This window comes from Sebastes fasciatus, chromosome 2, assembly GCF_043250625.1.
Source record: "Sebastes fasciatus isolate fSebFas1 chromosome 2, fSebFas1.pri, whole genome shotgun sequence".
Classification (NCBI taxonomy): domain Eukaryota; kingdom Metazoa; phylum Chordata; class Actinopteri; order Perciformes; family Sebastidae; genus Sebastes; species Sebastes fasciatus.
This window is the reverse complement of record NC_133796.1, coordinates 1,946,027-1,972,835: the sequence shown is the minus strand read 5'-3', so window position 1 is coordinate 1,972,835 and position 26,809 is coordinate 1,946,027. Positions and strand designations below refer to the sequence as shown.

Here is a 26,809-nt window from a genome sequence, read left to right as displayed (position 1 = left end):
GAACATTCACCTCCGACCGTAAACCAAACGCCCGACTCTAGTCGTCCAAACCCCAAAGTCTCCACCCTGGGATGTAGTTTTAGATGAAACACAGTAACCTGTGAGCCAACCAGAGGAAACTCTCTGTCAGGTGGAGTAAAGAGTCCAGTCTTTCTCTGCTCTGCCCCAGTTTGGGCCTCCTCCACCCTCCTCCACCCTCCTTACTGGGACTCCAGCCAGAGCTCCTCTCTGACCACATGCTGCCAGTCGCTGCCATATGCTTCAGATGACAGCTCATATTTAAAGCTCCCGTAAGCTTCGACCTTTCTACCGTGAACCTCCGCAGCTCATCTCAAACACTGTTGGACTGTTCTAACAGTTCCCCCCCCCCCCCCCCCCCCCCCCCCCCCCCACACACACACACACACACACACTTATGAAGCATTAAATCTGGGCTGACACAATTTAAATACAGGACTGGACGTATCAGATGTCAGAGGTCCTCTGAGGTCCTCTGAGGTCCGTCGGCTTTCTGACGCTGATGTTTAGAGAGAGAAACTCTCCACTAAAATGCATTTGTTTCAGGGATTAATGGCCTTTCTATGAAGAATTATGAAAAGATGTCAAGTTTGTTTCTGTATTTCCTGTCAGAGAGACGAGGAACCTGCTTCATTACCTCATTAAAGGTGCACAACACTGACGAAGGCTGTATTTGAAACCGCGGCCGCCTACTGCATACTACTGACGAACGCAGTATACAGTATACAGTATACAGTATATAGTATACAGTATGCAGTATACAGTACATACTGAATACTGCGTTCCTCAGTAGTATGCAGTATGAAACAGGTAAAGCAATGTTGCTATGTATAACAGACCGTTTCTACGTATAACAGACCGTTGCTAAGTATAGCAGACCGTTGCTACGTATAGCAGACCGTTGCTACGTATAGCAGACCGTTGCTACGTATAACAGACCGTTGCTACGTATAACAGACCGTTGCTACTTATAACAAACCGTTGCTACGTATAGCAGACCGTTGCTAAGTATAGCAGACCGTTGCTAAGTATAGCAGACCGTTGCTACGTATAGCAGACCGTTGCTACGTATAGCAGACCGTTGCTACGTATAACAGACCGTTGCTACGTATAACAGACTGTTGCTACTTATAACAAACCGTTGCTACGTATAACAGACCGTTGCTATGTATAACAGACCGTTGCTACGTATAGCAGACCGTTGCTACGTATAACAGACCGTTGTTACTTATAAAAGACCGTTGCTACGTAAACAGACCGTTGCTACTTATAACAAACCGTTGCTACGTATAGCAAACCGTTGCTACGTATAGCAGACCGTTGCTACGTATAACAGACCGTTGCTACGTATAACAGACCGTTGCTACTTATAACAAACCGTTGCTACGTATAGCAGACCGTTGCTACGTATAACAGACCGTTGCTACTTATAAAAGACCGTTGCTACGTAAACAGACCGTTGCTACTTATAACAAACCGTTGCTACGTATAACAGACCGTTGCTACTTATAAAAGACCGTTGCTACGTAAACAGACCGTTGCTACTTATAACAAACCGTTGCTACGTATAACAGACCGTTGCTACGTATAACAGACCGTTGCTACGTATAACAGACCGTTGCTAAGTATAGCAGACCGTTGCTAAGTATAGCAGACCGTTGCTACGTATAGCAGACCATTGCTATGTATAGCAGACCGTTGCTATGTATAGCAGACCGTTGCTACGTATAGCAGACCGTTGCTACGTATAGCAGACCGTTGCTACGTATAGCAGACCGTTTCTACGTATAGCAGACCGTTGCTACGTATAACAGACCGTTGCTATGGGCGCAGCTCTGATGTCGGACTCTAGCGGATCGTTTTTGTGTCAAATTATTGATTTCTTCAGTAAGTAGCCGTGTAATAAGCGGGATAATGTACAGCTAGCGGGTCATTGTTGTGAAATAAACCCCTTCAGGATGATGAGACATTTGCAGCCGTAGAACAGATGATATCTGGATCACCGATGTGTCCGTCAGCAGGACGACTGAAGCCTCCGTCATCCTCACTTTGCTTTAACTGTGTCACCGACCGTCTACCAGACACGACCTCCATCTTCCACCTCGCTGAATTATTCAGACTGGTTAACCCACATTCAGACTCACAGTCTGGGACTAAACATGAGAACGATGCTAACGGATGTCTCAGCTTTAACCTGCCTCTTCACGCTACGGTTCACCAGGTATACATCGCACAATCTGGCCCGCCTCCAAACTGATATCGTCCAACGGGACACAGATTGTGACTGAGGACTTGTAAGATTGTTGTTATCTCACAGTCTGTTTAATGAGAGGACTGGGACACATGTCCTAGTGCAAATCATAGCCAGAGTTAAACCAACAAACCGTCTTTATGGGACCGACCTGCTGCACAAAGCTTTTGGATAACAGATCATGAAAGTTAGAGATGAACCCGTCGGATCCTCACAGCTCTTTGTTCCTCTTTGGGAACAACAGACTTTCGTTGCATAATCCCGCTTCGGAGTTATTCCTAATCCCGATGGTTTGCGTGTCCAGATTACCCCTCCGGGTTCTGCTCCGGGTGTTGATCCGTACAGAGGACGTAGATGAAGCAGGATTAATTAATACTCTCCTGCTTTGTTTGGGGAGGATTCAGCAGCAACCCTCCGGCTCCGGGCAGGATTGCGTTGTACAGTATGACCAGTGTCCAACTTTGGGACATCTTATAAATCAATGAATTAAACTTTATTCGTAGAGCACCGTTCATACGGGTTAGTGCAGCTCAACGTGCCTCACAGATGACGGACAAACTGAGAATAAGTGCAGACCGTAAAACAAAAAACAGACAAAAACTACTCAGTAATGAACGCAAGACAATAAAATGATATAAATGTAATAAAATAGAATTAAAAGCTATTAACAGTAATAGTAGTAAAACAGTGTGACATAAAAAAACACATTAATAAAATAAGAATAAAATGTAATAAAATTAGACATCTTAGATACAATACAATAAGTGATTAATAAAATAAGAATAAAATAGTTCAAAATGATATAACTTAAATATAATAAAATAAGTGATTCATAAAATAATAATTAAAATAGAAAGAAACTATACAACATAAATAGAATAAAATAAGTGATTAATAAAATAACAATAAAATAATAAAATTTAAATAGAATAAAATAAGTGATCAATAAAATAACAATAAATTAGAATAAGATTATACAATTTAAAAATAATAAAATAAATGATTAATAAAATAAGAATAAAATAGAATACAATTATACAATTTAAATAGAATAAAATAAGTAATTAAAAAAAAACAATATAATTGAATAAAATATTAAAATGTAAATACAATAAAATAAGTGATTAATAAAATAGAATAAAATAATAAACTTAAATACAATAAAATAAGTAATTAATAAAGTAAAAATATAATAGAATAAAATTATCTAACTTAAATACTATTAAATAAGTGATTAATAAAATAAGAATAAAATTATGCAATTTAAATACAACAAAAATTGATAAATAAAATAACATTATAATAGAATTACAATTTAGAACTTCAATACAATAAAATAAGAGATCGAAATAATGTAAATAGTGTCTATAAACCATTTTTATTCGAAGGCCTGGCTGAATTGGTAGCTTTTAAGGTTACCTTTAAAGATTTCAACACTTCCATCTACATTAATAAAAGACATCTTAGCTTCATGTATTCAGCTAGAAATGAGCTTTTTCTTTTTGTTGTTGTAATTGTCACTGTCAGCATCAAGCTCCTTTGTGGTTCATCTTAACTGAAATGATGAAATGCATCACGTAACCAGCTGCTGATAACTGTGTTGTTTCTACAGTATGTGATGAAGTCATTACAAGCAAAGGGTGCTTCAGTTTCACCGCTCTGCTTCATCCAACAGTCGCCCACATCGATCAGCTGTGTTCTTCTGTTGTCTCCTGACTCATCGTCAGTCGTCGTCGTTGTTGTTGTTGTTGTTGTTGTTGTTCTCCAGCTCATATAGTTCTTTTCTTTCTCTCTCTCTGCAGTTATTGACATGAAGAAAGACATTGAGACTCTAATAGCAGAGGAACGAGCTGACATCATCTTGAAATATGCTACGGTGAGTTTGTGCTTGTCTAACACACACAAAGTCTCTTTGATTTGGTCCAGATGGATCATGTCGATTTCTACAGCATCCTTTTAGATTAATTTGTAAAAACGTTGATATTTATCTTTAATTTTATGGTGAAGTATTTGTAAAAACACGTGTCTACATCCTCACCTGTGATGTGTGTTATTATTCTGTAGGAGGAAGAGTTCACACTCGGATCATTTAGTGGTTAACAGATACTCTGAGAAGGACGAGAGCGTAAATACAAATGTGTGTCTTTGTGTGGTTTGTGTGCAGTGCATTTCTGCATGTGTGGAGGAGAACACACTGTGAATGTACTGTATGAGTGGGTGGGTGTGTACTGTATGAGTGAGTGGGTGTGTACTGTATGAGTGAGTGGGTGTGTACTGTATGAGTGGGTGGGTGTGTACTGTATGAGTGGGTGGGTGTGTACTGTATGAGTGGGTGGGTGTGTACTGTATGAGTGGGTGGGTGTGTACTGTATGAGTGGGTGGGTGTGTACTGTATGAGTGGATGGGTGTGTACTGTATGAGTGGGTGTGTACTGCACTGTATACGTGTGGGTGGATACGAGTGCGCTGCCAGAGTGCATTAATAACACGTTGTGTAATAACATGTTTGTGGTTTGATGTGATTTGGAGAATGACGACTAGAGATGTGGACATTTAACAGCATGACAAACTGAACTTGGTCAATAAGTAAAACCAAACGGAGACGATGACGTCTGACCACGGATGTATAAAGAGAACTGGATCCAGCGTTGGAGGCGGGGCCTCGTTCATTCCTATGAAAGTTGCTCGGTGGCGCATGAAGCCTAAATGGCTCCACTTCCGTCTGGAAAAGTACCCGGATCTTCCGACGATCTTCCACATCCATCGGCGCAGTAGCGTCCGCTCGGTCACGGGATCACGCTGTCGTCACGGCTTTCTGACTCCGCCTCCCAGCCCGCGCTCCAGCCTCAGTCTGGGTCTTATTCACATGAACGGAGGAAGGGAAATAACTCTGGATTCAGCTATTAGTGCGTTTTACAACTTTTAGGACCTGATCATTTAAATAAGGACTATTAGAGTGTTCATACTGAGGAGTTGAACTGAGTTACAGACGTCTCTTTCCCAATATAAGTCTATGGGAAAAAGTCTTTTTGGGCCCAATGGCATCACGTGACGGACACAGAAGTTGTAGTACCGCCGTTTGGCCACTACGGAAATTGGCATCAACGACCGGCGCTCTTATAATGCACTATATACCCACACTGCATCAATCTTCCCATCATCCTGATCAAGACCCCGAGATAATTAAACTCCTTCACTGGACTCACTCCAACCCAACGTAAAAGGAATAACTCTAGAAATAGAACAGGAGTAGTAGAGCGGGCCAGTTAAAGGCCGGGTTGACGATGTTCTCCAGTCTCCACTATCTGTTCTATTGGTTTCCGGTCCTTTTACGGATGAGCTCTGCAAAAGGACCGGAAAAGAGCCGTCATCTGTAGCTGCTGTAATCCTGTAAAAACATCTATCAATCACTGCCTCGCAGTCCGCCTGGAAAGAACCAATCAGATGCCTCCCTGCCTCCCTGCTTGTACTCTACCCTTGGCGTGCACCAGCCTGAACTCAAAGTGCGTCGTCGCTGCACGTTTCCTGGAGAATGGAAGAGTTCACTCAGCCCTGCAGTAGCACTGCCGCGGTTACTGGTCATGAGGTAGCGTTGTTGAGTTGAGGTCCTCTCTCCGCTCTGTGGCGGTGAAGTAGTTACGATGCGGCGGTGCTCGTGCATGTGTGTGTGTGTGTGGCTAATCAAGCTGATCAGATGTCAGAAGATCACAGACATGTGTTTTCCCCTCTTTATTTTTTAAGGGTTCTTTTTAAAAGCTTTTAACCTGAGAAAAACGTAAAAACCAAATGAAAGGAGCACAGTCAGTTCAGGGTCAAACTTCAGCGCCCTTCCCTTCATGGTAGGTGTTTTAATGCACATATTTAAGATGCACATGAATGGGAACAAAACACACTGTACATGTGAAAATGCTGACGATATGTGGTGGTGACATTAAGAGACGTCAAAGGTTATTGTGCATGACAGAAACAAATGTTATCAAATTTCAAAATAAAAGCCTGGATGAGCTCAGAGTGGTGGACGTGCTGATGCAGAGTTGAACAAGAGGGGGGGGGGGGGAATGGAGACGATGGCAGCCAGAGGTTAAATTTAGCTCAGCAGCTTGGGGTGGTGTGTGTGTGTGTGGGGGGGGGGGTTGCTCTGTCTAGCCATAGCAACAGCTGTGACACGCTGTGCAGCGATTGACTTGACACCGACCTCCGGGGGCTGGCTGACGTCCTGCTCATCCTCATTTCTGTGTCTGGATGCTGGTTTCCGGCCACATGGAGCAGCACCACCACGGTTTACCCCAGGAGGACTCTGGGTAAAAAGCTGCCACGGATACGTACAGGTTCATTCTGCAGGTTTCAGACTATAGCTGACCTCACTTCACCTCTCTGCTGCTCTCTGACTCCCTCCTCCTGAAGCAGATATCAGATATCATGTTTAATCTGTGAGTCCGTCACATCGAACAGATAAATAGAATAAATAAAGAATCAATGAATAAATTAGTTCAATAGTTAAATCTTAGCCTATTAAAATGCTTTTCTTAGTTATCGGTGATGTTGGACCTGATCTCTGCCTCTTTTGTTGAGCTTCTCTGGCTGCATCACACAAACTGTCATCTGATCTGAAAGCTCTTTTGTTCTGGCATTAGATGATATGCATCACTAACAAACATTTTGTCAAAGCGTGTGTATAGTTTGACATGTATTGCACGAGTCCTGATTTGATACCAATGGGCAACTTTGGGGTCTGAAAAGTGAAGCCAAAGCTGAATAATTTATTGATGTATTTCTTTTTATTTATTTCTTTTTGGATTTATTTATTTTATATTTATTTTTAAATGTATTTATTTATTTTTGCATTTATTTGTATTTATTTTTAAATTTATTTATTTTTGGATTTATTTTTTATTTATTTTATATTTATTTTTAAATGGATTTTCCCTCAGCATTTCACCCCCTATTTATTTCCCCAAACCTATTTATCTCTGTATTCTTTTCTTTACACATTTATTCATAGATCTGTTTTTACATTTCTTCATGCATTTCTGCTTCATGCATGCATCATGGGGATGTTCCTCTGAATAAATAAAAGTGGAAATTAAACAGAAGACTAAGTAAATAAGGGAAGTAATACAAAACAAAAGTAAATAAATTAAATAAAATTAAAACACAAAATATCAATTCATGTCACATTTTATCAATTAATTAATGACTACATTTATTTTAATATTATCTTTGCTATTTTTAATGGCTTATTTATTTATTTATCTAAATTTTAGCTAAATATTAAAGTTATATTTTGAATTAATTAATTTATTAAATTCTATTTTTGAATCCAGTAGTCCTAAATCAGTATGACAGATTTCTATTCATGCCTCTCTGTGTCTCTCTGAGTCTCTCTGTATCTCTCTGAGTCTCTCTGTGTCTCTCTGTGTCTCTCTGATTCTCTCTGTGTCTCTCTGAGTCTCTCTGATTCTCTCTGTGTCTCTCTGAGTCTCTGTGTCTCTCTGTGTCTCTCTGAGTCTCTCTGATTCTCTCTGTGTCTCTCTGTGTCTCTCTGAGTCTCTCTGATTCTCTCTGAGTCTCTCTGATTCTCTCTGTGTCTCTCTGAGTCTCTGTGTCTCTCTGTGTCTCTCTGAGTCTCTCTGATTCTCTCTGTGTCTCTCTGTGTCTCTCTGATTCTCTCTGTGTCTCTCTGAGTCTCTGATTCTCTCTGTGTGTCTCTGTGTCTCTTTGAGTCTCTTTGAGTCTCCCTGAGTCTCTCTGATTCTCTCTGTGTGTCTCTCTGTGTCTCTCTGTGTCTCTCTGAGTCTCTTTGAGTCTCTTTGAGTCTCCCTGAGTCTCTCTGATTCTCTCTGTGTCTCTCTGTGTCTCTCTGAGTCTCTCTGATTCTCTCTGTGTCTCTCTGAGTCTCTTTGTGTCTCTCTGTGTCTCTCTGAGTCTCTGTGTCTCTCTGAGTCTCTCTGTGTCTCTCTGAGTCTCTGTGTCTCTCTGTGTCTCTCTGTGTCTCTCTGTGTCTCTCTGAGTCTCTCTGTGTCTCTCTGTGTCTCTCTGTGTCTCTCTGAGTCTCTCTGAGTCTCTGCCGCTCCAAACACCCTCAGTGAGGAAGTATTTTTAGTCCTCTCGCTTTCATGACGCTGACATCACTCGCGGTGCCTCCCGGGGCTCAGAGTGCCGACTCAACCACGAGGAAGCCGAGGTGTGTGTGTGTGTGTGTGTGTGTGTGTGTGTGTGTGTGTGTGTGTGTGTGTGTGTGTGTGTGTGTACGCTCTGACCCTCCCTCCCCTCGCTGAGAGCAGGCGGCCGATTGGCTGCCTTCCAGACATGCAGCGGCGTTGTTCTTCCTTTCCGCTCGGCTGTCGGAGGATTAGTTCCCTCTCTGTTATGTCAACACGGCGACCAGATTGGAGCCTAAATGGATTTTCCATGAGACCAACTTTAAGTTTTACTCGCTGCTCCACTTTGACTGATTACAGATGTTTGTATTCAAACCTTTTAGTGCAAAGTGTCACTGCTGTATTTAAGGACACGTGTAGTGTTTGAGTTTGTGTGTGCATGTGCACTCTAACCGCTGTCAGACTGTCAATCTGTATACATGCACATACAGTGTGTGTGCACGTGAATGCATATCCAAACTCACCTTATATTTTAGCAGCATTCTAGCAGCGTGTAGACGTCGACAGTCGTTGGTTGATCCGCCTCTTTGGTCCAGATATTTTAACAACTATTAGATGGATTACCATTAGACATTGGTGCAGACATTCATGGTACCCAGAGGATGAGGTCACCATGACAACAAACAACACAAAAGCACCGTAGTCCGAACCAGGACGGCAACCTTTATTACTGCTTTCAACCAGATGCACTCCTTCCATTCTTACCTTTCATAATAAAAGCCCTAGATATTTAATATTCACAGGCCAGTATTTTGCATTATTTATTTGTCACGCCCCCCGGTGTGTAAAAGGCCGTATATAGAAGGTAACCCACAAGTTGCGAAAACTCTCGCAAGATCCATTCAATGTCAATGCCTAACCTTACAGCGTGTCCACACTGGGAACGTCAGGAGTACGCTACGGCAGCCGCCTCGCGACTCGCCACGCGACCCGCCTCGTGACGGCAGCCGCCACGCGACCCGCCACGCGACCCGCCTCGCGATGGCAGCCTTTATGTGTCTTAAAAAAGGCGGTTGCTAACAAGTGGCTAAATGAGACTACTAAATGTCCTCGCGACGACTCTAACGTTAGCTTTTTACTTCTGCCGATCTCATTCACGCTTCAGAAATCATCAAAGTGGGGTTCATTAGTGGAGATTATCTTGCTGAACAAAACGAGTCAGTATTATATCGCTTATTTTCTGCAATAATCCAGAACCTAATGGAACAATCCCGTTGGCTTTTAGTGGAGGGAACCAGGGAGATGCTAACTTCCTGTTAGCCTACAGAATGACGTCATCCCTGGAACGCTCTATTGGCGGAGGCTGTCGGTCTTGTTAGAAAGACACCTGCTGAGGTGCATGCCTGCTGTTCTGTCTGTATCTATATATGAGTGTGTGTCTGTGTGTGCAGGGCCGGCAGGGCGGGGTGGAGATCGACCCCTGGGAAGATGCTGACTACAGCATCTACAAAGTCATCGACCGCTTCGGCTTCATGCAGTAAGTCCGTCCTTTAGTCTCGTCGTTATGGAGACAGATGTTTCGTCAGGTCGGTGGAGCTGTGAGCGCTGATCACTGACGGTTTCTGTTTTATTCTGTTTCCAGCGAGGACGAGCTGCCAGCCCCGACGGCACACGAGGAAAAGGTAAAGAAGGAAGTCAGAGATATGACCAACACACAGCTGGTTCATCAGTGGTTTATATTCTGTATGTTGAACATCTCCTGTGTCCCTCACAGAGGAAGCAGCTGGACATAGAGAGGGCTGAGAAGTGGCTGAAGATGGTGAAGAAGTGGGACAAATACAAGAACAGCGACAGGGTGAGTAACGGCCCTCACACACCAGAACCATTTCAAATGACTTCACTGCTGCAGAGTTCACACAACTGCTGACGAGTATGTATGCTGGTTTCCATGTGGTCAGAGAGACTGGGTCTGCACTGGGACGGAGCTAGTCTACTGGATTCCTACATGCTCACTCATTCTAACGTAATACCTGAAATATGAGAGTCTCCAGTCTGTGTTCGGTGTGGGCAGAGGATGCAGGGATGGTAGAGGTGAGGACACTCCATGGTGGAGTTGTAGAACTGGGTGTGAACTGTTGTTCATCTTACGCATATGACTTTGTGCATAATAACAACACCTCCAAACTGTCTTTTAGCGTAAAGAAGTACAAGTGCATTCTGAAAATGTTCACAATTAACGAACAATCCATTTAAAGAACAGATGTTGAGCAGCTGGAGAAGCTGTTTCCTCAAACCTGCCAACAATTCATTCATCAAAATAAAACCCCAGTCTGCTCTGATTGATCGACCGAACCAAACTCCTCGGCTCCGCTCTAACTAGCTTTGTTTCAGGGCGTGTCAAACTAGCCCCTAGGCCGGTATTATGCAATTGTGTTACTTGGTGACATCACCGCGTTACAGAAGAAAAGGCAGGACTTCAAGCAAAATGTTTCTGGCAGTTCAGGATCAGTTTTTCTGTTTCCCTTGGCGCGGACTTTGGGCTTTTAGACCTTTTACATGCACAACAAAAAACGATATAACACACTAAAGGAAAGTGAAAAAGCACAATAGATCCTCTTTAAGTTTATATCTATTTCATCTCTGTGCGTCCAGTCTGAGATGTGTGTAGTTTAACATCCTTCTCTGTCCAGCTGAAACTCTGCTGCTGGTTTTTGCAGTTCTTTGCTTAAAGAAAGACAAATAGAAACTGTATTAATATAAATGTTTACACATTTTAAACCGTCTCCATCCTGAGACGTCTGGATGTAAACGACTACCAACAGCACTCAATAGAAGATGAGTTCTAATGTGAGTATTTAAATGAAACATTTCACTCTCGCTGCCAGTAGAAGCTGTTACGTTATATTGGGTGTTATTATTCTGAGCAGTTACCTCACACACACACAGACATAAACCTGCTCACTGAATACGTTTGAAATGTGAAAGAAGTTTCTCTTTGTTCCTGTGAATACGGTCGTAGGCGAACCGTAGGCGGTTCAACTTCCCGGTGACTCACACTGAGCAGCTTCATCTCTCTCTCTCTCTCTCTCTCTCTCTCTCTATAAACCCTCTGGCTCTTCTGGTGTTGATGTTGTGTCCTACCACTCTCTCTCTCTCTCTCTCTCTCTCTCTCTCTCTGTCTCTGTCTCTGTCTCTGTCTCTGTCTCTGTCTCTGTCTCTGTCTCTGTCTCTCTCTCTGCTGTCAGATGGTGAAGCGGGTGTATAAGGGCATCCCCCTGCAGCTGCGAGGCCGGGCCTGGGCCCTGATGCTGGACGTGGAGAGGGCCAAGAGGGAGAACGAGGGCAAATACGAGGTGTGTTAAACTCCTAAAGTCATCCAGCCTGAAGAAAGTCTTGTTCTCCATGCATGAAAAATATCTTTAATTTTTAACTATTAGCTTTAAACGTGAATAAAAGTCTTCATGTTGAATAAGTTACTAAACAGATAAACTAATGTCTCACACTCCTGGATTAAATATCTCTTAATTAATTGATTGCAAATTAATCGCACATTTTTTATCTGTTCAAAATTAACCTTAAAGGGAGATTTGTCAAGTATTTAATAATTTTATCAACATGGAAGTGGACAAATATGCTGCTTTATGCAAATGTATATATTAGGGCTGTCAAAGTTAACACCATAACAACGCATTAATGCAAAATCGTTTTAACGCCATTAATTGGCATTAACACAATCGATCTTTTGGAGCTTGTAGCGGCTCAGTTTTAAAGCTAGAGTGAAGATACTGGTATCATATGAAACTAAACAACCTGATGAATCCAACAGTACCAACCATGTCAGACCAGCTGGTCCTGAAGAGGTTAAATAACGCTCCAAACTGTCATGTCCATGTTCAAAGGGGTCCCTTGACCTCTGACCTCCAGATCAGTGAATGTAAATGGGTTCTATGGGTACCCACGAGTCTCCCCTTTACAGACATGCCCACTTTATGATCATCACATGCAGTTTGGGGCAAGTCATAGTCAAGTCAGCACACTGACACACTGACAGCTGTTGTTGCCTGTTGGGCTGCAGTTTGCCATGTTATGATTTGAGCATATTGTTTTATGCTAAATGCAGTACCTGTGAGGGTTTCTGGATCAATATCTGTCATTGATTTGTGTTGTTAATTGATTTACAATAATACATATATACATGCATTTACATAAAGCAGCATATTTGTCCACTCCCATGTTGATAAGAGGATTAAATACTTGACTAATCTCCCTTTAAGGTTCATTTAGAACAGATAAATAATGTGCGATTAATTTGTGATTAATCACGATTAACTATTTTACTCGATTGACAGCCCTACTATATCATGTTATTTTGATAATTAAAAACAAAATGTTTCTTGGGATGCATAAACTGCTTTCACTCCGTTACAAGTTCCGTCTCGTGACGGAGTCCTCTCGTTGACTCTGCTCTTTATTGTTTCTGCTCAGAAAATGAAGGATCAGGCCCGACTGTACTCGTCTGAGATCAAACAGATCGACCTGGACATCAACAGGACCTTCAGGAACCACATCATGTTCATGGACCGCTTCGGGGTCAAGTAAGTCTCACAGAGTATCTGTAATAACTGTTTCCAGTCAGACTTCACATCTGTAACTGATCTTCTTCTTCAGGGAGAGAAAAACTCACTGAAGCACTGAGAACATGTTTTTAACGTCCTCTCTAACTGCTTCGCTTTGTCAACAGTGAGCCTACAGCAAATTAATGCTCACGGTTTTGGTCAGGCGTCCGCATACTTTTGGCCACATGTTGTGTATATAACGTTGTTCGTTTCTAGGTTGCAGAGTTCAAACTGTTCCACATCTGTAGTGGAGACAGTGATTCTGCGCCCTCGGTGTGAACCGGAGGCCCGAGTGTGAGAGAGAGAGCGGTGGGCCGGCCGGCCGGCTGTGTTCTGGATGGCATTTTGTTGGGTCTGTGTGGAACCCGATCCCGTCACAGAGTGATGTCACTGACAGTTTAATAGACCGCAGGCCGGTTTCGGGAGCGGCAGTGGAAAGTCTGGGGCAGCAGAATGTTTCAATATTTAACAGGAGTTCAGCAGCTTGCGGAAAAATTAATCTTTTTATAGTGACGGAGAGCAGCGTCGGCGCTGGAGAGCGGCGTCGGCGCTGGAGAGCGGCGTCGCCGCTGGAGAGCTGCTTTATCTGTGTTTTATGTGCTTCTCTGTTTCCTCTCTGTTTTGTCTTCACTATAATCTGCTCTTTTTTATTTATGTGTTCTGTGTTTTCTTCTTCTCTTTGTTTTGTGTTCTCCGTTTCCTCCTCATCCTGTCGTCCTCTTGTTCTTTGTGAGGAGTCTCACCAGCTCTCGGTGTTTCAGACACTTTGTCAGTTTGTAACACAGTCCGGTTAAAACAGGGCAGAGTGAGACCTCCTGTGGACGGACCCACTAAACTAGGAGTCCTTGTTTCAGATGTTTTGGCAATGCATGATGGTAGTTATCTCTTAGTCGAAGAAGATTAATTATACGTACATCACCTATTTGTACATGTATGTGTAGAAACTACAGACTGTCTATGGTAGAAACAACAACGTCTCTAGATGACGTCATGTTGAGTGTTGATGGAGCAGCTGCGTAGCCTGGCGCTGATCCATCCAGACTCCATTCAGAAAACAAGCATTTTAAAAGTCGTTTGCTTGTCGTCATGGTAACAGACCTGATAAAGCATGAATTCAGACTTTTTACTAATCGTCATCATCATGTAGTTATTTCAGCATCATTTTGATCTGTTTATTGATATTAAATCACAACACAATCTGTTTATTTTGGGTTCCGCAGTAGAGACGAAAATCCGCTTTGCTCTTGGTGTGAACACAGCGTTACCATATAGACCATTGTGCACTACTTTTTACGTTGCATTGTGGGATATTATACCACTATATGTGTTTAGTGGACCACCCAGTAAATAATAAAGAATTTTGGACACAAATCCCATCCTTCATAAATGAATAAGTGTTTCTTCCTCTCCTCTCTGCAGGCAGCAGTCTCTCTTCCACGTCCTCTCTGCGTATTCAGTCTACAACACAGTAAGTGGCTGTTTCTGCTTCATCACATGAAACACTAAAATACCAGTTTAACTTGATTTGACTGATAAAAACTGCTTGTTTTCCACTCGCGGCTCAGTCTGTAGACGGTGCTCAGTTCAGTTAAAGCCTGCTGCTCTTATGTATCCGATTACCGGTCTGGACTTTATTATCACGGACTAGATGTAAGAATGATAAATAGCTTGTTAGCAGTGACACCTGTGGTTAGTTTTGGTCTCCTGGAGTCGATGACGTTACTCTCTCTGTAGTTAACCCCCGTCTATTCACTCAGTAGCAGTAAAACAAGACACGGGAAACCTCTGTTGGTCTGGAGGAGCTGCAGCGTTTCTTTCTGCACACATTTCATCTGAACATTCACTGATATTCTCAGAGCTAAACTAACTCTTCTGCTAGACCAGAGGTCAGCAACCTGCGTCTCTTCAGCTCCTCTGTGGATTTATTAAAATGGAAATGAATAACTGTTTTTGTTTACATTTTCATATTTATTTATCATTGTTGTAGGTCTATGGTACGACGGTACGACGGTACAACGGAGTATTAGGGCCACATTGAGGGAAAAAAATAAATCTGAGATTTCGAGAATTAAGTCAGAAGTTTAGGAGAAAAAAGTCATAATATTAATATATATATGAATAGTGGTAGTAATTTTACAAGTTATTTTCTTTTTTCTCGTAAAGTTATGACGTTATTCTCAAAATCTCACATTTCCTTTCCCCTCAATGTGGCCCCTACTTCACTGCAAATGTTTTGTGGCTCCAGACAGATTTTTTTTTCTTTTTTTTTGCCTGATTTGCATAAAGTAGCGGAGACCTCAACTTTATGCAAATGAGGAGCGGCCGACGTGACGCTGCGTTTCTCGAATCACGCCGCCACGCTACCAGAATGCATTGCTGCACGGCTGCTTACATAGACAATGAATGGGAAACGTGGAAACGACAGAGGCTGTGGACATCACACACTCGCCGCCGCCGCTGCCGCTCTCTCTCTCTTGCTTCACCACTCACTTCCCACTTACACACACACACACTCCCACAACAGTATTTTTCCTCCGACGTCGGTCACATTCCTGAGTCGTGGTGGAGGGTGTTGTTGGCGTTAGCGGATTCCATTTCTAACCAAATGTTATCTATCGTTGCACACTGTTAGTCCTGTAGTGGAACGGGCACGACGTCACATCTGTTGAATTTCCGTTGGAACAGGGATCTGCAGAATAATCCACACGGTTTGCATTACTACAGTCAGAGGCTCTTTTGTGGAGGACAGAGAGACAGAGCTTTGCTGTGAACAGGGACGTTCACTCTGTACGTTTTATTTCTATGAGATAACTAAACTAAAGGTTCCTGATCCTGTTTCGTCTGTGAGCCGACAGACAGCCGGTTCAATCAGGCAGCGGTGGAAACGTGACTTTATCTCTGGTTCTGTCCTGCAGGAGGTGAGCTACTGCCAGGGGATGAGTCAGATCGCCGCTCTGCTGCTGATGTACATGAACGAGGAGGACGCCTTCTGGGCGCTGTCACAGCTGCTGACCAATCAGAAACACGCCATGCACGGTGAGACGTCACAACATGAACATGAGCATGAAAGCTGCCTGCTGCATGTTTTCATGATGAAGTCCTTTTCCTTTTTTCTTTTTCTCTCTCTGTCTTCTTCAGGATTTTTTGTTCCCGGGTTCCCCAAACTTCAGCGATTCCAGGCACATCATGATCAGATTACCTCCAAACTCATCCCCAAGCTGAAGAAACATCTGGTGAGATCACTTACACAAGTGTTTCACAACCGAGCACGATGGCGAAGGAACGACGAGGCAGCAAGAATTCAGATTTGTGGTGACATTTAATGAGATTCTCTGGCGGTTTGATGCTTCGTAGATATTTGCTGATCGTCTCTCTCTCTCTCTCTCTCTCTTTCTCTTTCTCTCTCTCTCTCTCTCTCTCTCTCTCTCTCTGCAGGACAGAGAGCAGATGTCTGCAGGGATCTACAGCACTAAATGGTTCCTACAGTGTTTCATCGACAGGGTGAGGAACCACTTCCTGTCTCTCACCTCCAGTTAACCACACACTGACGTCACTTTCAAAATAATATTATTATTATTATTCAAATGTTTTTATTGAATTTCTTTTTCCACTTTATGCAAACATTCATACAGAACATAACAATCACTGGACAGCTAGCATACATGCTTACATCCCTTCTATCACACTTATACACAGACATAACTATTGTGCTCGCGGGGTGATATATAACTAAATATATGAATTATAATAATCTGGATCAGAAAAGAAAAAAATTATTAATTCATATTATTAAACATACATATTAAATTAATTAATAAATTAAATAAAAATATATATTATTCAAAATACATATTAAATAAATAAATGAATGAATAAATAAAATACATATATATTATTAAACATGTATTAAATGAATAAATAAATAAAATATTATTAAACATACATATTAAATGAATAAATAAATAAAAAATATATATATATTATTAAACATACATATTAAATAAATAAGTTAATAAATAAATAAAATAAAAATATATATTAAACATATATATTAAATATATAAATAAATTATTATTATTATTAAACATGCATATTAGATAGATAAATAAATAAATAATAATCCAAATTAAATGGGTCAGAAAAGACAAAAAATAAAGAATTTAATTTATTATCAAACATACATATTAAATAGATAAATAAATGAATGGATAAATAAATAAAATAAGAACATACATATTAAACGAATAAATAAAATATATATACATATATATATTTAAACATACATATGAAATAAATAAGTAAATAAATAAAATAGATATATATATTATTAAACATACATATTAAATAAATAAATAATAATAATCCAAATTAAGTAGGTCAGAAAAGGAAAAATGTAATTTATTATTAAACATATATATTAAATAGATAAATAAATGAATGAATGAATAAATAAAATAAAAACATACCTATTAAATAAATAAATAAAATAAATATTAAACATACATATTAGATACAGAAATAAATAAAATAAAAAATATGTATTATAAAACATGCGTATAAAATGAATGAATGAATGAATTAATTAATTAATAAATGAATGAATAAATAAATGAATGAATGAATGAATAAATTAAATAAATAAATAAATCGGTGAATAAATAAATAAAGATAATAAAGTCACATTTAAAGTAACAATTGGACAGGAGCCAGAGCAGCTTGTCATCTTACTTCTTTATGTGAAAATAGCAATAAGAGCTTCTTTCTGTCCGTCAGACGTTTAAATTAAAGTAACTTTTTAATGATGAAACCGGTCCTGAAGATGGTGCATCACAAGTGGAAGTTGGTGATATCAAACCAGCACAGAAAAGGTTTGAAACGTTGGACACTCATCTGTCAGATCATCAGTTTGTGTTAATGAAGAAGCAACACTAGATTAGTTGAGCGTGCTGCAGCGTTACAGGAGAAACAGGAGGTTGATGAACACACATTACTGGCCTGTTTGATTGACAGCTGATCTCTGGGATCCTACAAACACAACAAAACGTTTCCACCAATAACTACTGAAAAGAATGTGTCAGATTGGCTTTTTAAAGATCCTTTTACATGATTTCAGCAGAAAAGCTCCTGCTGATATTTGAGCTGGGGGACATAAGAGAGAGAGCATTAGGAGCTGTGAAGCTAAGCTGCTATTAGTCTCCTCCGTGCATACCCACAATCCTGTGGTGGCGGTGGTCTGGCAGGATCGGGCCGCTGTCAGCACTTCTCCGTCCCGCTGAGTGGCCCGGCTCAGAGGGGACCCGCGGGCCTCTGAGGTCTGGGAAGGAACCAAACAAACCTCCTGACTCCGGCACATACAGTATGAGAGAGGCCGGACGCTGCCGCCGCCGTAAACACAATGAAATGAGCCGCAGTGACACGGCGACCTGTTGTGTGTTTCCTGCAGACGCCGTTCACGCTGACTCTTCGCCTGTGGGACATCTTCATCCTGGAGGGAGACAGGCTCCTCACCGCCATGTCTTACACCATCCTGAAGATACACAAGAGTAAGAACAAACAGTTCTCCTCAGGAAGATCGATCAGGATCTACTCAAACTGGTTTAGCACCACTAACAGGACATTTGGATTCAGCTGCCACTTCTTAACCCTCTGAGACCCGACCGACTTTACTGTCTTTCAGAGGCTGTAGCAGGTTCAGTTCTAGAGCTAGAGTGAAGATACTGGTATCATATGAAACTAGAAAACCTGATAAATCCATCAGTACCAACCATGTCATACTAGCTTGTTATGAAGGAGGTTAAATAACGCTCCAAACTTACTCTAAATTTTGTTCTAAACTTCTAGTGGACTCTGCAGGTTGTGTTTGTGGCTTCAACGTGTGACCTTTGTGCTGCAGAGCGTCTGTTGAAGATGTCTCTGGAGGATCTCAGGGAGTTCCTGCAGGAGCAGATCGCTCAGACCTTCTTCTACAGCGACGACGTCATCGTGGAGCAGCTTCAGGCCTCCATGACCGAGCTGAGGAAGATGAAGCTGGATCTTCCTCCTCCAGGTAGGCCACATTTATTTATTAAGAATATTTCTAAAAGTCAGAACTTAAAGATAAATGTAAAAAGAGACCTTCATAAGACGCCGTTGTGTTCTCAGGGAAGCCGGAGGAGCTCCCCCGTAAGCCTCTGGGTGAGGAGCTGCCGGTGCTGCTGAGTCCGGTCCAGTCCTCCAGAGGGAAGCCGTCCTCCGCCAGCGGGTTCCCCAGAGCCGGCCTGAGCCTCCACATCATCTCCCACCAGCCCGACTCCATATCCCCAGACCAGAGCCCCTCCAAGGACCCCCGGGACCTGGACGCCGCGGATGAGGACGACGCCCCGCTGCCGTCCCCGGACCCCATCATCATCCACAGCCAGGCGCCGCTCACCCCCGACGGCTCGCCGCTGACAGGGCCTCCGCCTTACCAGCCCCCGGGGAGCGAAGTCCCAGAGGGTCCCCCCTCAGCGCCGGATCAGGAGAGGGACGTAGAAGCGCTCTCTCCGGCCTCCACCGACGACCAGTCCTCCTGTAAGGTCCCGAGGACTCTCTCGGTCCCCGTAGTCCAGGTGGCCTCACCGCCGGCGTCAGGCCCGGCTCAGTCTGAGGCGGAGAGGGCTGAGGACCGCTACCTGGTCCAGCTGCTGGAGCAGGCCTCAGCTCTGCCCACCAACAAGAACCTGAACCAGGACTCGAGTGAAGCTTCAGAGGAAACATGAGACGAGCACCAGTTTACTGATCATATCCTCCACATTTATCGATTATGTCCTTCATTTATTGATTCTGTTTCACCTGTTTGGTACATTAGACGTTCTGTACGGGTCACGTTCAGGTGGACGAGGTTACCTGGAATGTTTTAATGAAGAACTACAGATCAGATTAAAAAAATATTTGATCCGTATCAGGAACAATATTAGTTTTGGTTTAATTTGTCAGATTTTAAAAGACAAACTAAACGTCTAAAAACGTTTTTAACAGAAGCAAATTTCCTCCTTTTAGGTGTTTAAACGTGTTTTCACTTCGTCTAGTTTGTAAGCCAGCGTGCTGCTCTGGCTGTTCTGACCCACAATCCTCTGCTCAGCAGGTAAATGAGCAAGAGGGTCGAAGTTCAACGCGTCATGTTAGGAGGAAAGGTTAGTAGGCTCGTTGGAGATGAGCGCAGAATCGATCACCGCCGATCGCCGCGCAATGCACGCTGGTTAGATTTGTGTCCGACTTGATCGGTAGTGTCTAGAAGAGAACCAGCAAACTGGGGAAACTCTAGCGAGGTTCTTAAAGGTCAGAACAGAACAGGTCGCCGGGCAGCGACGAGTCTCACGAGAGGTTTTTGCAGATCTCAGATCAGATTTTGCAGTTTGCGGGCTCCCTTCTATACACGACCGACTTGATCCCGACGTTATGCACAAGTGGGCAACGAGAACCTCACGAGATCGAGGCGGCCGCAACTTTTTAGAGCCAGGTGCTCTCCGCCGACTGCAAGACCCAGGGCATTATGGGAAACGGCTGGCTGAGAGCTGATTGGCTCTTAGTTTTGACAGCAAACACCACGTGCTGTAGAAAGTCAACTTTCTGTGATATTGTAATTTTTAACACTAGATTGTAGGATATTATTTGAAGGTTTCATCTGTTAACAAACATCTTGTGTGGTTGATAATAATAATAATAATAATAATAATAATAACTAGAATGGCCCTCGGAGAGCGCAGACCTCCGCCAAGGTGTGACTTTAAAAACAGATCCCAGCTCCCAGCTGGCGGTACCGTGAGGTGGTCGGCTTGTTATTAACACGTTGTGTTTCCGTGTTACGTATCGGCGGATGCCTCTCTCATTCAGCAGCCTTGTTATGTCTGTATAACGTTACACTGCGTTGTCTCTCATCCCGTCATCTATCGCTTTGTTCTTTCTCAATGCGGACGGACAGCAGCTCCACACACACATCCACACGTATCTCTCTGCTCGAAGAAGAAGGCGGCGTCACGCGTCATCAATGCGTCATCAGCTACACTCTGCATGTGTTATACCCTGTGGTCTTAAAGTTCTGGCTGATCGGAATCCTTAAAAATATTCCTGAATCTGGATCATGATCCGGATCGCCACCAAAATCTAATGGATTGTTCATTGTGCCACACCACACCCCTCCAAGAAATATCATTCAAATCCATCGCGGACATTTGGAGTAATCCTGCTAACGGACGGACGGACGGATGGACGGACGGACGCTGGTGAAAACATAACCTCCTTTCTAAGCCTTCGGCCTTGGCGGAGGTAATAAATCTGAACGTGGTCTGAAAACTACAAGTAGCTGCTGGAAACTGTCCGACTTGATCGCAGCGTTTAGTCTCCGCCGCCGCCTGATCTCGTCTACTCTCCAAGAGAGGCGCAGTTCCTCTCCAACAAGCCTGTTATGTCACTATTATAAGCATACTACATGCAACAGTACGTACTTTGTAAGGGCAGCAAATATGCGATTTGGAACACACCCCCAGTTTGTGTCTCTGCAGGAGCTTTGTCAAGTCTAAAAAAAAAACTGATGATGTCATGATGATGTCATCACAGCTGTCTCAAGTTGGGCTTTAACAGGAAGTCAGAGTTACAAACCGGAGGTGTGAATGTTTAAAAGATATGAGGGAGGATCTAATGAAAGATGCTGTTGAGTTGCATTATGGGTAGTGTAGTATCTAGTGTTTTTGGCCATTCTGTTTTTTTATGGAGTTGTAATACAAGATGAATATTGGTATTGGATTATTGATTATATAATAACTTTAAACTTAAATCCTTCAAACTGATCTGATCTGTGCAGAACAAAATGTACCTCACATCATCACAGCAACTGTTTCTCTAAACATTTCACACTTCTCTTCACTCTCGGTGCACAACGCATGTTATTAGCATTTTGATAGATTGTGCTCATTTCCCAGAACGCGAGGGACGAAGGGCGATGATGATGAAGAGGAGACATCATATCCACACTGTTTCCTGTTTGGAAAGTCACTCTGATCAGAGAGAGAATCTGAGAGCAGACGGACGTCTCTCATCACCCTTTACAATAAAACACACTTTGTTTTTGTAGTTTTGTAACGTTTGGTCAGAAACAAAATGTTGCTCAGTCAAGCCTTTGTAAAATGTTTGCTAGCAGAGTTACAGGTTTATTTTTTGTACTAATGTCTTGATGCCTTATTTGGATCAGTTCTTGTTGAAGAAGAAACAAACACTCACACGAGGACACAAAGCAGCTTTCAGGACTGAAGCCTCGCTGCCGCGGTGAGCTGGCTCACTGTCATGATTGTACACATTGAAACCGATTGAGCTCATTTTAAATACGTAGGTTTTTCTAGCTCAGTAATTTATTGTTTTATCTTCTTTTAGAAAAGGTCATTTCACCGTTCATCTCTCCTCAACAACTGGAACATTTGCTGCATTTTCCAACTGAGCTCTTTGAACGGTGAAAATAACCTTTTTAAACCCGACAGAAGAGGATCTGGAGGTGGACGTGTCAGATTTTAAATAGCATTGTGTGTTTGTACGGTGTTTGTAGAACCAGCTAAGGTTAAGAAGAGTTAAACCGTTTCTTCGTCTCTGTGCGTAGAGATAGTGAAAGGCTGACATCTTGTGGTTGCTTTAGGTTAAGCATGAATATCTAGATCTGAGGAGTAGAACATGTTGTAGAAAGAACGTTTAGATATCATCCAAATTACAATAAATCAGATCAGAAATATCCAAAATCAACATTATTTTTGGATTATGTGAATATGTTCTGGATTTTAACCCTCTGAGACCCACGATAGACCTGTTTTAGTCTTCTTTAGGGGGTACAGGGGGTGTTTAGGGGGAGATAGCAGGTCAACAGTAGACGTCACATAGAAGTGGTGTACATCATCTGAAAGCTGGGATCCTGAAGATTAATTTGAGATGCTGCTCAGCTCTGAAGGTCAAGTTCTTCTAGTCATAAACATTATGAACATGATGATAGAAGTATCTGATGGTCATCATCATGCTCTATTATGTCTCATCAGTTGTTGCAGCAATTTTTTGGGTTGATACCATTTGTTACACAGATTTGGTGCTAAATTTAACCTTTCATTACCACTGGAGAATTGATAAAAATGATCAATAATCTCTCCAAAATACCACATTAAGACACCAAGACCTTGAGGAACACCAGAGAAAAAGCCAGGCTGTGATTTGGGATCAAACACTTTTGGAGACATTTTGGAGATTTCTGCAAGAATTGGCATTTTTTGGTGATTGGATGGCGAGCACTTGTGTTGTATAAACTTCTTAGAAACTCCCTTATTGTCAATCTAGCTAGGAAAGCCATGTAAGAAAAAAAATTTAAAAAAAAGGTACAATAAAGTACAAAGAAAAAGTCTGAAAAATGTCAAAAGTTTTAAAAAATATCCGACAAATTTCTGAAAAAAGTTTAAAAAAAATGTCTGAAAAGTGTTCTAAAAATATAAAACAAATATCCAAAAATGCCGAAAAAATTTCCAAAATAATGTCCAAAAAAACTTAGAAAAATATCCAAAAAAGTCAGACAAATGTCTGAAAAATGTCCAAAGCCATCCATCCTCTGAATGCTCTAGGTCTCTAGTCAGATCCATCCATCCTCTGAATGCTCTAGGTCTCTAGTTTGATCCATCCATCCTCTGAATGCTCTAGGTCTCTAGTCTGATCCATCCATCCTCTGAATGCTCTAGGTCTCTAGTCTGATCCATCCATCCTCTGAATGCTCTAGGTCTCTAGTCTGATCCATCCATCCTCTGAATGCTCTAGGTCTCTAGTCTGATCCATCCATCCTCTGAATGCTCTAGGTCTCTAGTTTGATCCATCCATCCTCTGAATGCTCTAGGTCTCTAGTTTGATCCATCCATCCTCTGAATGCTCTAGGTCTCTAGTTTGATCCATCCATCCTCTGAATGCTCTAGGTCTCTAGGATTCTGAACCTGCTACAGCTTCTGAAAGACAGTAAAGGTGAGCTCCCGAAGGTCTCAGAGGGTTAATGACTGTATTTCAGTGCTAAAACTGCAGCAACATGTTTTGAGTGATTGTGTATTTCACAGTTTCTGCGGTGTCTTTAAATGAGGTGAAGTTAATAGTTAACTTAATAGTGTGACGTTCAGGTCAGACTGTGGAAGTGAAACTAAGTGTTTGATTCTTGGCTACAGATTTGTTGTACATTGAAACTTGCAGCACCTTTTGTCTGGAGTTTTGGAGAAGTTGATGAAACTCTGGAGCTGAAACAATACAACTTTTATCTTCCTTGATGTTCTGTGTGTTTCCTGTCTGTCTGTCTGTCAGAGCCGTGGTTCCCAAACTTCTTCATGTCAAGGACCCCTAAACTGACAAATCAGACCCCCAACCCCCACAGGATAGGAGCTTTAATCAACATGGGAGTGGGCAAATATGCTGCTTTATGTAAATGCATGTATATATTTATTAATGTAAATCAATTAACACAAATCAATGACAGATATTGATCCAGAAACCCTCACAGGTACTGCATTTAGCATAAAACAATATGTTCCAATCATAACATGGCAAACTGCAGCCCAACAGGCAACAACAGCTGTCAGTGTGTCAGTGTGCTGACTTGACTATGACTTGCCCCAAACTGCATGTGATTATCATAAAGTGGGCATGTCTGTAAAGGGGAGACTCGTGGGTACCCATAGAACCCATTTACATTCACACATCTGGAGGTCAGAGGTCAAGGGACCCCTTTGAAGCTAGTATTTTTCAGACTTTTTATTGGACATTTTTCTGATCTTTTTTTTTTTTTTCTCTGACATTTTTCAGACTATTTGGGATTTCTTTGGACTTTTTTCTGACATTTTTCACTTTTTTTTCGAACATTTTTTGTACTTTTTTAATTTTTTGGACATTTCTCAGTTTTGTTTCAGTCATTTTTAAACATTTTTCTGACAAAAAAAAGAAATTCAGGCATTTTTCTGACTTTTTTTTGACAAAAGCCCTCACACATTCACATATCTGGAGGTCAGAGGTCGAGGGACCCCTTTTGAAAATGTCCATGACAGTTTTTCCCTCGCCAAAATTTAGTGAATTATAGTGAAAATAAATGATTCCCCTTTTTGCCTCAGGACCCCCTGGAACCCCGTCAAGGACCCCTGGGGGGTCCCCGGACCCCACTTTGAAAACCTGTGTTAAAGTGCTGAGAAAGGTGAGTGTGAAGGAAGCAGGTTAATTAATACAAATACAGAATGTTTGCATCTGTTGACGAACTCAACATCTCAGAGCCCAGAAACAGCAGACGGAGAGAAGGCCTGCGTTAATTTAAAGGTCACCTATTATGCAAAATGCACTTTTCCATGTCTTTTAAACATCAATATCTGTCCCCAGTGTGTCTACAGGTCACCATAGTGTCATAAAAGACCATCCTCTCTCTTTTTCTCCTCCTCCGTTTGTCCGGAAATGGGTGTCGAAAATCACTTTGCAGCTTTTCCTTTCTCTTCTGACGTCATTAGAGAATTGCAAGCGATGGGTTGGTTGAACTAGAGAACGCGCAGCTAGCTGACCCCGCCCCACAGAGCGTCACTCTGTGTCATCCACAACCGAACTTGACCAAAGTAGCCCCTTCTGTTAGTCTGCAAGAACCAGCAGAACAGGCTTCATGTACTCCCATCATCTAAATATAACATGTTCTTTCACAAAGGCTTTATGTAATTACACTGTTTAAACAGATGATATTTATATATTATATATATTTGATGTCATGCATGTAGCAGAGTACAGGTAGTAAATAGTGACTTGTAAGCAACACAACACATTTCTGTTTCACAGTCAAACTTTATTTGAGTAGACAGATGACAATATTAATTATTCACAGCATTTGTAATCATCTCACCTGTTAGTTAGTTATGTTAACATGGTACAGGAGAAAGTCTTCAGCTCCGGTAAACTATGGTAAGCTAAGCTCCGGTGGTCTGTAGTCATGGTAACACAGAGACAGCTACTACTGTAAATAATATACCATTACTCTGATCTTCCATACATTTATCTTTTAGCAGAAATAATGAACTGACTACTGTTTCACATCTTCTATTTTCCACCCTGATGGTCGCTGTGTTTACACACCGTGTCATAGCGGTAGCATGTAGCTAACCCGTTAGCATGTAGCTACATGCTAACGGGTTAGCTCTGTATCTCCCATCTGCTCTCAGCTGTCTGCTCTCAGCTATCTGCTCTCAGCTGTCTGCTCTCAGCTATCTGCTCTCAGCTGTCTGCTCTCAGCTGTCTGCTCTCAGCTATCTGCTCTCAGCTGTCTGCTCTCAGCTATCTGCTCTCAGCTGTCTGCTCTCAGCTGTCTGCTTTCAGCTATCTGCTCTCAGCTGTCTGCTCTCAGCTGTCTGCTCTCAGCTATCTGCTCTCAGCTGTCTGCTCTCAGCTATCTGCTCTCAGCTGTCTGCTCTCAGCTATCTGCTCTCAGCTGTCTGCTCTCAGCTATCTGCTCTCAGCTATCTGCTCTCAGCTATCTGCTCTCAGCTATCTGCTCTCAGCTGTCTGCTCTCCTCTGGGATGATTCTGTCGGTCATTTCTCACAGATGGATCTGTAAAGACAGACGTAAAACAGAGTGTATGTTTACGGTTTACAGAGTTGATGCATGAGGTAAACACTGAGCTAACTAACAGAGATATAAACAGCATTATTTACCTGAGAGAAACCGTCAGGAAAACCTGGAATCTGGACCGCAGATGTTCATCATGTGTCGCCGATTTCTGATCAGATTCCTCCGGTAACGTGCGCTGGGTGAAGTTTCTGGTTTATAAACTTTAAAGTGGTTTATAAAC

At 42.1% G+C, this 26,809-nt stretch overlaps 1 protein-coding gene across 1 annotated transcript in view; it reads left to right on the top strand.

Moving 5' to 3' along the window:
• Window positions 1-24,267, top strand: part of LOC141781710 (USP6 N-terminal-like protein) — a 28,009-nt gene extending 3,742 nt beyond the window's left edge. Inside the window, exons 2-15 of the mRNA XM_074657490.1 lie at window positions 4,072-4,145; window positions 9,821-9,906; window positions 10,012-10,051; window positions 10,144-10,224; window positions 11,615-11,722; window positions 12,855-12,964; window positions 14,405-14,453; window positions 15,901-16,021; window positions 16,124-16,218; window positions 16,421-16,486; window positions 18,429-18,528; window positions 18,879-19,031; window positions 19,127-23,700; window positions 23,937-24,267. Of these exons, the coding sequence (XP_074513591.1) occupies window positions 4,080-4,145; window positions 9,821-9,906; window positions 10,012-10,051; window positions 10,144-10,224; window positions 11,615-11,722; window positions 12,855-12,964; window positions 14,405-14,453; window positions 15,901-16,021; window positions 16,124-16,218; window positions 16,421-16,486; window positions 18,429-18,528; window positions 18,879-19,031; window positions 19,127-19,722 (1,671 nt within the window). The 5' untranslated portion in view covers window positions 4,072-4,079 and the 3' untranslated portion in view covers window positions 19,723-23,700; window positions 23,937-24,267. The remainder of the gene's footprint in view (window positions 1-4,071; window positions 4,146-9,820; window positions 9,907-10,011; window positions 10,052-10,143; window positions 10,225-11,614; window positions 11,723-12,854; window positions 12,965-14,404; window positions 14,454-15,900; window positions 16,022-16,123; window positions 16,219-16,420; window positions 16,487-18,428; window positions 18,529-18,878; window positions 19,032-19,126; window positions 23,701-23,936) is intronic.
• The last annotated feature ends 2,542 nt before the right edge of the window (window positions 24,268-26,809 follow it).